The following is a 14,722-nucleotide window of genomic DNA, read 5'->3' as shown; positions in this document are numbered from 1 at the left end:
AGCTCCATGTTTCAATTGAAAGATACATTTATTGCTTTCAGTGTATGCATTAGAGAATTGAATCCCTCTCCATGTGTATGAATGCTGAATGAAAACACAAGTGGCTTATTGCTGAGAAAATGAGACATGATGTTGTTGAAGCTTTTTATCTCATTATCATTGAGATCAGCCATAATCTATTCAAATGGGTGGTGTAAGCTTGAGGGGCCAAATGGTTTACTCCTGTTCCTATTTCCTACTGGTTTGTAATGTTATGGGGACACATAAGAATACCAAAGCTCAAACTAAGCAGCAACTTATACTGCATGATAAAAGGATGCTGACTGGCAGGTAGACCCTGATTAGTCAAGATTTGCCAATGAGAATGCGTCAGTGAACAGTTATTTCCCAGGCTGGTGTTGCATTGGAAAAATTGCAATGACTGGACATATTCTTTCAGTTTGTAGAAAGCAAGACCTAGCATATTAGTAAAGGTAGTTTTTAGCAAACATAATTGAGCCATGCTTTGTTTCCAATTGTGGATCTTAAGTTAGTTGTTAGTGTTTGTGTGATTGTCCCTTGGAACATGCCAATGCATGACAAGAATTTGTGTATGGTGTCTTTAACATGAGAGTAGGGGTACTGTTGCATTGCAACTACAACATGGTTCTTGCCGACCAGGAAACTGCTCTTGCCATAGGTAGTTTGGAAGGAATTGCAGATTAATAATCCACCAAAGTCTCTCACAGCTGCTACCCACCAATTCTGTCCATTCTACTCACAAGGCATCACCCAAAGTTGAATTCTTCTGAAACGCACAAGAACAGAAATTGCTGGAGAAACCCAGCAGATCTGGCACCATCTGAAGAGAAAACAGAGTCAGTGTTTTGAGTCTAGTGACTCTAGGGAAAGAATGACAAATCGAAGATGGTTTCCAAGTGGATCAGTTACTTTGTACTCCTTACAAACCAGTTAAAACATCCAGAGAAACACATCTGAACGTGTCGCTGAAGGAGGATTATTTAAACATTGGAACCAGAAAGCAAAAACCACTGAACTCACTTTCTTGTACCTCTGCCAATAATTTATTTTCTGTATATGTGTGTGAGTGTAAGAGGGAGTTAACAAGAGGATTAGAGTTTTAGTTAGTAATGTTATATACCAATGGTTTATATCTGTTTACCCTGTAATGAGTCTAATTCCATGTCATAAATAATAAATCTTGGTTCGTACAGAAACCTGGCTCATGCTTTCTACCTACCTTGATCTGGAAGTATGGTACACTGCACGTTTTAAGCAAAACTTTACTAATTGATATGACTCCAGGAAAAGCAGAACTTGATTTATGGCCCATTGCCTCCAGTGGGTCATCACAGGCTGAGAGAAACAGATTTCTGGAGTCTCAGGGAATCAAAAGGTATAGGGGAGGTAGGTGGGAAAGTCAGTTGCAGCCCAAGATCATACACGATCATATTGGAAGCAGAAGCGGAGCAGGCTTGATGGGCCTACCTGTCCTCCTTTTCCTTGTGTTCTTAGATAAGTCGAGGATCCTATGGCCAACCTGCTGCCCGGCTGGTGTGGTCTGTAAGTGGGCGGTGTGCAGTAAAAGAGTCTGTCATGACATCGTCCCTCGAGGAACTGCATTACCTTCATTCAATGACATGCCAGACTGAAATATGAAGCATACTCCTTGGGAAGACACCTGTTCCTGGATATTCTCCCAGGCAATAGGTTAATAAAATATCCCAGGGCAGCAAGTCACTAAATTTGTTGGCTGTGTTCATGATTAAGGCATTTCTCCTTCAATTAAATTTTCTTTATCATTTTAAACATTTTCTTTTCTCCCGATACCTCACCACAGAAGCCTCAGGTACCCAAGGCACATCTGTGTTTCCGGCTTGTGTCTTCTGCAATTGTCACATGCTTATTGAACCTCCAGGTGAGAACACTGGCTCACTTGCACTCATCAACTAAATTCACAGCAGCAAAGGTCGTGTTGAGCGGTTCTGATCTTTCATCAGCTGCAACCCAAGATGGAAAAACGTTCAACGCCCAAACCTCACTATTCAAAAGAGCTCATGCTTCATTTTGTAGATTCAGACCTCAGTCAAAGTTTCAACTTTGGCAGAGTCATACAAAATCCACTTGATCCTACACTGGCTAAGTTAGGCTTCAAATTTACATTGAAATTTACTTGCACAATCACAAGCTTAAAACCTGCTGTGAGCCAATACAGCCAGGCAGTATGATCATAACTAATTATGTCTTTCAGCATTACAATGTATTTGTTTGATGTATTTAAGCATACTATTAATACTGCTGGAAACAGGTTTAGCAACAAAAATAAGAACTTCTGTAAGGGCATTCAGACGTTCTTTGATTTCTTATGACATAAAATTAATGAAAATAGTTTTTAAAAATAAGATGCTGAGCCATTAAATGGTCTTTTGATGCTTATTGGTCAGCTTCATGGTAAATTACATATGTTTTGATGTGAAGAACTTTCAAGCAGCCAACAAAGAACTTGAATACAATTTGAAGATCCTTCCTGAACCGACAGAGTTTTACCATTTTACCCTAAGAGCTAGGAGGAGAAAAGGATGGCTGATGAAATTTATAGGCAAGGTTTCATTCAGGCAAATTGAATCCTGACCTGATCTCAGGCATAACTTCCTAAATGTTTAAAGATCCCTTGTCTTCTCCATCAGTTCAGCCAATTCTACCCAGAGATGGCACTGACTCGAACTAATATTAATGAACAGAAACTTGATCCTAAAACAATCATCCTGACAGGAGAACTGATGAGTTCTGAAAATCTTAATGGGGTGATCTTTTAATATTTATTCATTCCACAAGTATATCAACAAATGTTTTAACTTTTGCATCTTTCAAGTCTCTAATTTGTTTTTTTTAATTTGCAAATTTTGGAAAATATTTCTGCTCATGGGAGGATATTGCCTTAATGAATGTTCTGGAATAATCAGGAAAAATCATTCCTCCTTACAGCTCTTTCCATATCACCTCAAGTGTCAGTTCAGGCATGGATTTCAAAAGAGAAACATATTTTGACAGAAGATCTTTGAGAAAGTGGTAGATATCTTGGATGTAGAAAATGCAATAGAAGAAATGTACGCAGTATAGACTTTCAGAAATCCTTTTTCAATGTTTCAGTCAGTGACTGAAAGGGAAAGGATCAATGAGAGTTAACAATCTGAATGAGAAACCAGAATCGAGAGTATAGACTGCAGGAATTAGAAGCACATTTTGGTCTTGTGGGCTGACACTCACAGGAGGTGAAGCTAATTCAAACTTATCGTGCAGAAGAGCATCAGAAACATGGAATAGGGATGACCAATCAAGCCCGTCAAGCTTGGTTTTTCGAATGAAAGGTTAAGCAATTAATGCATAGTTATTGTCACGTAATAATCAGTGGTTGATTATATTAGGAAAACAAAATCCATTAATTGAAGCCCAGAAACCATGCAGTGTATTATTAGATAATGCATAACGTTATTAATGTGGTTTATTTTCTCCATTGTTGTAAATAATACATCAACAACAAATTACATTTAAACAACATCTTTGCAGAAACCATTTAAAAATGTTTTGCAAGGAAAAGCACTGCGTACAAATTGTAATTTACGGAAGGTTGAGGCAAACAGCCTGACCCCAGAAGACTATCACAGTTGTCTATCCCCAAGGGGACAAAGGCTGTGGATGAGGTTGTTTCCAATATTTAGTGGGTGGTGAATAAAACAGGCAATGAGGTGATGATGGAAGAAAGTAGTCATAAGAATGAGTACTGAGGATAAAGCTCAGCTCAACTTACGGGTGAGGAAATATATAAATGTATTCAGGAAAACGTAGAAATCATATTTAAGGTCATGTCACAGAGGATATAAAGCTAGGCACATCTGGTACTATTTACAATTTACTTTTAGGAGAGGAGTTGAGATAGGTGTTATCTCAAATGCTGTCAAACTCTGTAACCTTATTAAATAGCTTATGTCTGCTCTCTGTGATGGATTAAATTAGTAAAACATGTGAAATGCACTTGATGGGAGGGACAATTTGCTGTGTTTTATATTATTTATATTTGTTATTGCTGTACAGGTAGCCATTGTGCTTAAATTTTTTTTTATTTATTGTAATAATTCTCTTCATTGAATTTAATTTTAATCATTGTTTCAAACTTGAATCATGAATTTCAGAACAGATGCCACACAGTATGATAAAAAACAGTTTTCAAGGAGTATCAAAAAGCTTATTCTCCATCCTTATCTCCTCATTCGCTAAAATAAGGATTAAATTTGTTTAAATCTATCAATTTGGGTACAAATCTTAATTATTCTTTTTCAAGAAATGCAAAGAAACATCCGTTATTTCAATACGAATAGAGATCCAACGCAGTGCAGTGCTAGAACCACTGGAAGGCAGGACAATTAACTTGGTTGTGAAATAACCTATCCACCCCTGATGAAAAAGTAGCTGACTGCAGCAAGACTGTTTTATTGTATTAATGTGACCCCGGCATTTGCAATCTCACAAATGTTTCACGTATCATCAGGCACCCGTGTCACCAAGCCTGACTTCCAGTAACACATCCATTTCTGTGAGACAACTGTTAAATACGACAACAGCTCTAGCATTGCCCAATATCTGTAAAATATTTACATATAAATATAATATGTGTGCATGAGTGGTGTTCCAATTTACATCTACGTGTATGTATTTGACAATGCTAGCACTGTCACAGAATGTAACTTTATGTAAACAGTAACTAGACGAACATTGTGAAACCATAACAACACAATTGTCTGAGAAGAAACTCCAAAGATGCAACTTATGTTTTTGTGCAACTCAGCACTGTCTTACCACCAGCTTTCTTAAAGCTGTGTTAACATTCCATTGCAAATGGAGCAAAGAGCCAAGAAGTAATTGTTTTAGATGTTCTTCCTGTGATTCTTTCAGCTGAGGAATGGGCGCTGAATAAACTGCAATTTTTCTCCTACAGCTACCTGTGGGGGATTAATTCGAAATGCAACTGTAGGCCGCATCACGTCGCCCAACTTTCCGGGTAACTATAGCAACAACCTGACCTGTTACTGGTTGATTGAAGCTCCAGAAGGACAGAAGTTACATTTGCACTTTGAGAAAGTTGCATTGGCTGAAGACGATGACAGGTAAATGTAACTTCTTATTCTGTTCTGTACTGTAAGCTGCATTGTTCTGGCCGTATGAACTTGGGCTATTTGGGATTATCCTGTGAACTGAAGTTTAATCATGACTGGAATCTATCCTCGTGACTGCAGCACTTTTCAAGAAGTAAGTGGACAAATTAGGTGTTAAGCCATGCACAAAACTGTATTTTAAAGAACCTTATATGTTCCCGGGCTCTGAACTTCCAAATTGTCTTGTCAAAGATAACTTACAACTGAATTGGTCGGCTGGAAGAAAAGATTTGAGGCTTGGGGAAACATAGGCCTTCAGACTGTGCAACCAACAAGAATTCTCCAGATGTTCAGTTTCTGGGAAAGCATAATCAAAGCACTTGAATGAAATAATTTACGTTGTCCCTTACTTGCATTCAAGAAGAAAGTAGATACACAGTTGAAAGAAATGCTTAGTTCTTCAATAAGAACATAAGATGTAGGAACAGAGTAGACCATTCAGTCTATCAAGTCTGCTCCACTATTCAAGAAGATCATGGTGGGTCTGATAATACTCAACCCACTTTCCTGCCTCCCCATAACCTTCAATTCCCTTCCTGATTATAAATCTATCCACCTCAACTTTGGATTTACTCATTGACTCAGGCTTGACCGCCTTCTAAACTAAAGCATCCCTCAGTTGGAGTACCCACTGAGAGAAGAACTTCCTTCTCATCTTCATCTTAACTGCATGACCTGTTAATCTGAGAATATACCCTCTAGTCCTAGACTGTTCCACAAGGGGAAACAACCTGTCCGCAAACACTCTGTCAAGCTCTAAGAATCTTTTATGTTTCAAAAAGGCAAATATGTAAAGTAAATGCTTGCAGATTTTGGGTGATTATATAAACAAGGATCAAAAATTGGTTAACGATAAGGAAGGAAAGAATAGGGATATGTATTTTTGGTGTTTTTGTACAGGCTGTATGTAATGGAGCAGCATGAGAATCAATGCTGATAATGTCGCTGTTTATAATCTATTTTAATAATTTGGATGAAGAGCCTTTAGGTAATAACTCTAGGCTAATTCAGAATGTTAGACGGAGATGAGGACTGCATTTGCTGGAGATTTGAGTCAAGATTAGTGTGGTGCTGGAAAAGCACAGCAGGTCAGGCAGCATCCAAGGAGCTGGAAAATCGATGTTTTGGGCAAAAGCCCTTCAACAGGAAGGGTTTCATTCCTGATGAAGGGGTTTTGCACAAAACATTGATTTTCCTGCTCCTCGGATACTGCCTAACATGCAGTGCTTTTCCAGCGCCACTCTAATCTTGACTGGAATTCAGAATGTTAGTTAGGAGGAGGATTCAGAGAGGCTGCAAGGAGATATAGGCAGGTTAATTGAGTGGGAAACCCGGGAAAATAATCTGAAGAAGTATGAGTTTATTCACTGTGGTGGTAATAATAGGAATGCAGATTTTGTTGAAAAATAATGTAAAACTTGTAAATTTTGATATTCAGAGTACATTTGGAATGTACTCATACAAGGAACATTGAGAATTAACACTCAGGTGCATCAAACAATTGGGAAGGTAAATGGCATGTTGAGGTTTATTGCAAAAGGATTGGAAAACAAGAATAGAAATGTCTTGCTACAATTGACAGAGCTTTGAGGAGGCCACACCTGGAATAGTGTCCATAGGACTAGTATCTATATTCCAAGGATGGTTACCTCAGTATCTAAGGAGCAAGTGGGAAAGTGACTGAAGATCAAACATGATTGGATTGAATGGCAGAACAGATTTGAGGGCATGTATGCCTACTTGGCCAACTGTGTAAACTTTAACTTGACATAACTTTTCAAATAAGCACTCAAGTTTCTCTTCTTTGCCAGGCTCATAATTCGAAATGGGAACAGTATTGACGCTCCTTCAGTTTATGACTCCTATGAAGTGGAGTATCTGCCCATCGAAGGCATTGTCAGTGATTCACAGCATTTCTTCATTGAATTGACTACTGACAGTTCTGGTATATCTACTGGAGTAGCTTTAAGATATGAAGGTAATTATTCAAAACATGGACGATCATTTGTTTAGTTTTATTTGAAAAATGTAAGAAAAGCAATGAAAACTTGTGATTTTTGTTTCTGAGGAAGCTCAGGGCCCAAAGTTTGCTGTGACAAAGTATTGTTCATCTCTCAACGTGGTTGCCCACAGACATTTAGTATATCAATATTGGGTTTCCACTCTCCTGGCATCTATTTGAATTTAGCTCCCTCTACAGGTGAAACTGTGGCATCTATGAGTAGGGCAAGGGAGAAAGAAGCTCAGATTGAAGAATTCTCAAGCAGACAGCAAAGCAGGAAATAGATGTTATATTTAAATCATTTTATAGGAGGCAAAATAATTATTTGGATGTGCACATGGGAGGAAATTAAAGTTGTAAAGGAGCAAATTAGGAAAATGAAGGATAAATGTAAAAAAACTGTGACATTAATTTTTCTGAACGTATGAGAGTCCACAGTTGTCAAGTTAATCTTTCAGGGCCAGAGAGGTTGTTCAGCATTGATTTACTACTCAGTAAAATCAATTCAGATATTTCTGCATGAACTTATTTTAATTTTCAAAAATATATTTTATTCATATGTACAGTCACTAAAGCAATTCGGTTCTGTACAGGAGCAGTAGGAAGAAATAAACAAACATTGGAGTTTGACTCTACCCAACAAACAAACCAAAGGCTTTTCTTTCTTGTACAAGACTATATTTGCATATATTTGAGGCACTGGGAGGGTCTGATAACTGAATGGGTTTCCAGCATCTGCAATCCTTGTTTTTTCCTCGTTGATTTTAACCCTACTGCGAATCCTCTTGCGAGGATGCCTGCCTTGAAGAAGTTTTCCTCCTCTCTCTACAAGAATCTCAGTGAGTTTCTCTCTCACTGCAACCTCCAGGTCATCTCTACTTTCTCCCCACCCCCACCCCTCTCTCATTTATCTCTCCACTCTGCAGGCACCCTGCCTCTATTCCTGATGAAGGGCTTTTGCCCAAAACGTCGATTTTCCTGCTCCTCGGATGCTGCCTGACCTGCTGTGCTTTTCCAGCACCACTCTAATGTAGACCCCAATGTAACTTTGGTAGGAAGACACCAGACAGTGGTCTTTCCCAGGTTTTACTGCGTCCCTCAGCACATGGTCCTGGATCTTGGAATATGTCAGTTTGTAACACTGTGTCAAGATCAACTCCTTGCTCTGGAAGACCAGCAAATTTCAAGCAGACCAAAGAGCGTCTTTCACTGAGTTGATGGTACTCCAGGTGCAGTAGATGATTGTGTTTGTGTGCGTTCTGTGGAACAGACCGTGGAGCACTGGGTCATGTATCATGCAGCTGCACGGGATGAACCTCAACAAGAACCAAGACATCTCTCTCCAGACTTCCTTCATAAAGACACATTCCAGCAGGAGATGTGTGATAGTCTTAACCACCCACCTCTGCCCTCGCAGCTGCTTCAAGGGCAGCGTGCGGTGGCACGCAGAATTCGGGTATACATGAAGGATCTCACAGGTCACCGTGAGCCAAGGAATATCTTGGTGCTCATTGTAAAGTTCAGGTGATGAGGTATTCTGCCAAATGATACCGACAACCTGCTCAAAGAATGACCCAATAGGATCCATCCTCATCTATGCCTGCCAGGTCTTTATCAAGCATTTTTAGAATGAGAATAGTGAACAATTAGCCCACATTTCTGATCTGACATTGATCATTATGCACATGTGTGGACAGTAAGGAGCAGCCTCAACTTTATAAAGATGATAAAACCCAACCCATTGGAGGGAGATTTACTCAAAACTCTGCATTGGTACTTTCGGTACGATACTGATACTACAAACCCTATCAGTGACTTTTACTGCCAGCCAGTATTTGCAAAAGTCATGAACCCATAGTTCCATCATAATGAGCATTATGTGGTTTCAGAAGTCTGAGTGCCTTTGTACTTGTTTCCGGGATCTAGATGCCATCTTGAATAGCTTCCACAATAAGGTATTACCAGTTGTCCCACCACAACAGGCTCCAGAAGGACTCTAATTTCACACTGACCTTCAATTCCTTTGAATGCAAGGGATTCTATAGGTAAGGCTGATGAACTCAGGGCATGTATGGGTTCATGGGACTGGGATGCCATAGCTATTAAAACTTGGCTGAAGGAATGACAAGACTGCCAGCTCAATGTTCCTAGTTTTAGATGCATTAGGAAAGATGGAGAGAGAGGCAAGAGAGGAGGGAGTGTAGTGTTTTTGATTAAGGAAAACATTACTGCTGTAATTAGGGAGGATACTCCTGAGGGATCATCCATTGAAACAATATGGGTAGAAATATGGGTCCCTGCTGATTACACTTGCAGGAAGTGCACCCATCTCCAGCTCCTCCAAGACCGTGTTAGGGAACTGGAGCTGGAGTTGGATGAACTTCGGATCATTCGGGAGGCAGAGGGGGTCATAGATCGGAGCTATAGGGAAGTAGTAACTCCAAAGATGGCAGATAGATGGGTGACAGTGAGGGGGACTGGGAGGAAGCAGCCAGTGCAGGGACCCCCTGCGGTCGTTCCCCTCAAGAACAAGTATACCGTTTTGGATACTTGTGGGGGGGACAACTTACCAGGGGTAAGTGACGGGGCTCAGGCCTCTGGCACGGAGCCTGTCCCCGTTACTCAGAAGGGAAGGGTGGAGAAGAGCAGAGCAATAATAATTGGGGACTCGATAGTTCGGGGCACAGATAGGCGGTTTTGTGGGAACGAGAGAGACTCACGTTTGGTATGTTGCCTCCCAGGTGCAAGGGTACGTGATGTCTCTGATCGTGTTTTCCGGGTCCTTAAGGGGGAGGGGGAGCAGCCTGAAGTCGTGGTCCATATTGGCACCAATGACATAGGTAGGAGGAGTGCTGAGGATGTTAGACAGGCTTTTAGGGAGCTAGGTTGGAAGCTCAGAGTTAGAACGAACAGAGTTGTTGTCTCTGGTTTGTTACCCGTGCCACATGATAGAGAGTCGAGGAATAGGGAGAGAGAACAGTTAAATACGTGGCTACAGGGATGGTGCAGGAGGGAGGGATTTCGGTACTTGGATAACTGGGGTTCTTTCTGGGGAAGGTGGGACCTCTATAAACAGGATGGTCTGCACCTGAACCTGAGGGGCACCAGTATCCTTGGGGGGAGGTTTGCTAGTGCTCTTGGGGGGGGTTTAAACTAACTCTGCAGGGACATGGGAACCCAGACTGTAGCTTTAGGGTGCAGGACGTGGAGTGTAGGGAGGTCAGGAATATGGCATCAATCTTAAAGGAGGGTGCCTGTAAACAGAAGAGTGGCTTGAAGTGTGTATACTTTAATGCCAGAAGTATACGAAATAAGGTAGGTGAACTTGCAGCGTGGGTTGGTACCTGGGACTTCAATGTTGTGGCTATTACGGAGACATGGCTAGATCAGGGACAGGATTGGCTGTTGCAGGTTCCAGGGTTTAAATGTTTTAGTAGGGTCAGAGGTGGGGGTAAAAGAGGGGGGGGTGTGGCTTTGCTTGTCAAAGATAGTATTACAGCGGTGGAAAGGAAGATGGACGAAGATTTGCCATCTGAGGTAGTTTGGGTTGAGGTTAGGAATAGGAGAGGTGAGGTCACCCTGTTAGGAGTCTTTTACAGGCCTCCTAATAGTCCTAGAATCGTTGAAGAAAGGATTGCGAAGATGATTCAGGAGAAAAGTGACAGTAATAGGGTGATTGTTATGGGAGACTTTAACTTTCCTGATATTGATTGGGAAAGCTATAGCTCAAGTTCGTTAGATGGGTCAGTGTTTGTGCAATGTGTGCAGGAGAGTTTCCTGACACAATATGTAGATAAGCCAACAAGAGGTGAGGCCATACTGGATTTGGTTCTGGGTAACGAACCAGGCCAGGTATTAGAACTAGAGGTAGGTGAGCACTTTGGGGACAGTGACCACAATTCGGTGATTTTTACTCTAGTGATGGAGAGGGATAAGTGTGTACTACAGGGCAAGAGTTATAGCTGGGGGCAGGGAAATTATGATGCGTTGAGGCATGACTTAGGATGTGTGGATTGGAAAAGTAGATTCCAAGGCAAGAGCGTAATTGATATGTGGAACTTGTTCAAGGAGCAACTATTGAGTGTCCTTGATAAGTGTGTACCTATCAGGCAGGGAGGAAAGGGTCGTGTGAGGGAGCAGTGGTTTAATAAGGAGTTGGAATCCCTTGTTAAATGGAAGAGGGCGGCCTTTGTAAAGATGAGGCGTGAAGGTTCAATAGGGGCGATTGAGAGTTATAAGGTAGCCCGGAAGGACCTGAAGAGAGAGCTAAGAGCAGCAAGGAGGGGACATGAAAGGTCCTTAGTTGGTAGGATTAGGGAAAACCCTAAGGCTTTCTATAGGTATGTTAGGAATAAAAGAATGACTAGGGAAGGAATAGGTCCAATCAAGGATAGTAATGGGAAGTTGCGTGTGGAGGCTGAAGAGATTGGGGAGGCACTGAATGAATACTTTTCGTCAGTATTCACTCAGGAACAGGACATTGTTGTCGATATGAATACTGAGGCACGAATAAGTAGAATGGATGGCTTTGAGATATGTAGAGAAGAGGTGTTGGAAATTCTGGCAAGGGTGAAAATAGATAAGTCCCCTGGGCCTGATGGCATTTATCCTAGGATTCTCTGGGAAGCAAGGGAGGAGATTGCAGAGCCATTGGCCTTGATTTTTGTGTCCTCTTTGTCTACAGGAGTAGTGCCAGAGGACTGGAGGCTAGCAAACGTGGTTCCCTTGTTCAAGAAGGGGAGTAGGGATAATCCTAGTAACTATAGGCCAGTGAGTCTCACTTCTGTTGTGGGCAAAGTCTTAGAGAGAATTGTAAGGGATAGGATTTATGCACATCTGGATAAGAATAATGTGATCAAGGATAGTCAGCATGGTTTTGTGAAGGGCAGGTCGTGCCTCACAAACCTTATTGAATTCTTTGAGAAGGTGACTAAGGAGGTAGATGAGGGGAAAGCGGTAGATGTGGTATATATGGATTTTAGTAAGGCGTTTGATAAGGTCCCCCATGGTAGGCTACTGCAGAAAATACAGAGATATGGCGTTGAGGGGGAGTTGGAGGTTTGGATTAGGAATTGGCTGGCTGAAAGAAGACAGAGGGTAGTAGTTGATGGCAAAGGTTCATCTTGGAGTGCCGTCACTAGCGGTGTTCCACAAGGATATGTTTTGGGACCATTGCTGTTTGTCATTTTTATAAATGACCTGGAGGAAGGGTTAGAAGGTTGGGTGAGCAAGTTTGCGGATGATACGAAAGTCGGAGGAGTTGTAGACAGTGAGGAAGGATGTGGCAGGTTACAGCGGGATATAGAGAAGCTGCAGAGCTGGGCAGAAAGGTGGCAAATGGAGTTCAATGTAGCTAGTGTGAGGTGATTCACTTTGGTAAGAGTAATAAAAAGATGGGGTACTGGGCTAATGGTTGGATACTTGGTAGTGTGGAAGAGCAGAGGGATCTTGGTGTCCATGTACACAGATCTCTGAAAGTTGCCACCTAGGTAAATAGTGCGGTGAAGAAGGCATATGGCGTACTGGCTTTTATTGGTAGAGGAATTGAGTTCCGGAGTCCTGAGGTCATGCTGCAGTTGTATAAGACTCTGGTGCGGCCGCATCTGGAATATTGTGTGCAGTTTTGGTCGCCATACTATAGGAAGGATGTGGAGGCACTGGAACGGGTGCAGAGGAAGTTTACCAGGATGTTGCCTGGTATGGTAGGAAGATCGTATGAGGAAAGGCTGAGGCACTTGGGGTTGTTTTCATTGGAGAAAAGAAGGTTTAGGGATGACTTGATAGAGGTGTACAAGATGATTAGGGGGTTAGATAGGGTTGACAGTGAGAACCTTTTTCCACGTATGGAGTCAACTATTACAAGGGGGCATAGCTTTAAATTAAGGGGGGGTAGATATAGGACTGATGTTAGGGGTAGGTTCTTCACTCAGCGAGTCGTAAGCTCATGGAATGCCCTGCCAGTAGCAGTAGTGGACTCTCCCTCTTTATGGGTATTTAAGCGGGCATTGGATAGGTATATGGAGGATAGTGGGTTAGTGTAGGTTAGGTGGGCTTTGATCGGCGCAACATCGAGGACCGAAGGGCCTGTACTGCGCTGTATTCTTCTATGTTCTATGTTCTAAATAAGAAAGCGATGATCACCATAAGGGGATTGTACTATAAGACCCCTAATAACCAGAGGGTAATTGGGGAACAAATATGTGGAAATATATCAGGTATATGTAAGAATAATAGGGTTGGAATAGTAGGGGATTTTAATTTTCTAAACATTGACTGGGACTGCCATAGTGCTAAAGGCTTGGATGGTGAGGGAATTGTTAAATGTGTTCAAGAAAATTTTCATTATCAATATGTAAATTACCTATTAGACAAGGAGCAAAACTTGACCTTCTCTTGGGAAATAAGACAGGAGAAGTGATAATAAGGGAACACTTTGGGATTAGTGATCATAATTCTATTAGATTCAAAATAATTGTAGTAAAGGATAAGCCTTCCATAAAAGTTAAAGTTCTTAATCAGAGTAAGGCAAATTGTAATGGTATGAGAGAAAAACTTTCAAAAGTTGATTGGAGCAAACTGTTCGCAGGTAGAGGGACATTTGATAAATGGGAGGCTTTCAAACATGTGATTAAAAAGTTCAGACTCATTATGTTTTTGTTAGAGTGAAAAGTAAAGCTGTTAGGAACAACAGGTGAATAAAATTATTGAGGGTCTAGTCAAGGATAATAGAGAATCAGATATTAGATATAAACAAATGGGTTCAAATGAATCCCGTAAAGAGTATAGAGAATGTAGGGCACTGTAAAGAGGGAAATCAGGAGGGCTAAGATGGGATATGAGATGGCCTTGGCCAATAAGGTTAAGAATAATCCAAAAAGATTCCGCAAGTACTTTAAGAGCAAAAGAACAACTAGAGAGAAAGTAGGGCCTCTTAAAGATCAATGAGATCATCTATGTGTTGAACCTCAGGAGACGGGAGAGATACTAAATGAATATTTCAGGCCAGTTTTTGCTGTGGATAAAGGAATGGAGGCTAGAGAACTTGAGGAAAACAGTTCACATTACAGAAGAGGAAGTGCTGAAAACATGAAGGTGGATAAATCTCCAGGACCTGATCAAGTATATCCCAGGATGTTGTGGGAAATTAGGGAAGCAATTGTGGGCCCCTTGCAGAAATATTTGTATCATCTATAAACATGGGGGAGGTGCTAGAGGACTGGAGGGTAACTAACGTAGTGTTTTTATTCTATAAAGGTTGTAAAGAGAAGCCTGTGACCTGTAGAACTGAGAGTCTGACATTGGTGGTGGGTAGGTTGTTGGAGGTGATTCTGAAAGATAGGATTTCCATTCACTTGGAGAGGTAGGACATGATTAGGGATAGTCAGAATGATTTTGTGCGAGGGAAATCATGTCTCACAAACTTGATTGAGTTTTTTGAATAACCTAAAAGATTGATGAGGGCAGAGCAGTAGATGTTATTTACATGGACTTTACAAGGTTCTGCATGGTA

General features: G+C 41.2%; 1 protein-coding gene across 5 annotated transcripts in view; it reads left to right on the top strand.

Moving 5' to 3' along the window:
- Nucleotides 1-14,722, top strand: part of sez6b (seizure related 6 homolog b) — a 904,580-nt gene that overhangs the window by 730,613 nt on the left and 159,245 nt on the right. For all 5 annotated transcript variants that reach the window (XM_072589689.1, XM_072589687.1, XM_072589686.1 and 2 more), the window contains exons 6-7: nucleotides 4,994-5,162; nucleotides 7,022-7,188. In XM_072589689.1, coding sequence (XP_072445790.1) covers nucleotides 4,994-5,162; nucleotides 7,022-7,188 — 336 coding nt within the window. The remainder of the gene's footprint in view (nucleotides 1-4,993; nucleotides 5,163-7,021; nucleotides 7,189-14,722) is intronic.

Source organism: Chiloscyllium punctatum, chromosome 19 (genome assembly GCF_047496795.1).
Source record: "Chiloscyllium punctatum isolate Juve2018m chromosome 19, sChiPun1.3, whole genome shotgun sequence".
Taxonomy (NCBI): domain Eukaryota; kingdom Metazoa; phylum Chordata; class Chondrichthyes; order Orectolobiformes; family Hemiscylliidae; genus Chiloscyllium; species Chiloscyllium punctatum.
Note: the sequence above shows the minus strand (reverse complement) of the source record. Positions and strands in the feature narration are given on the sequence as shown.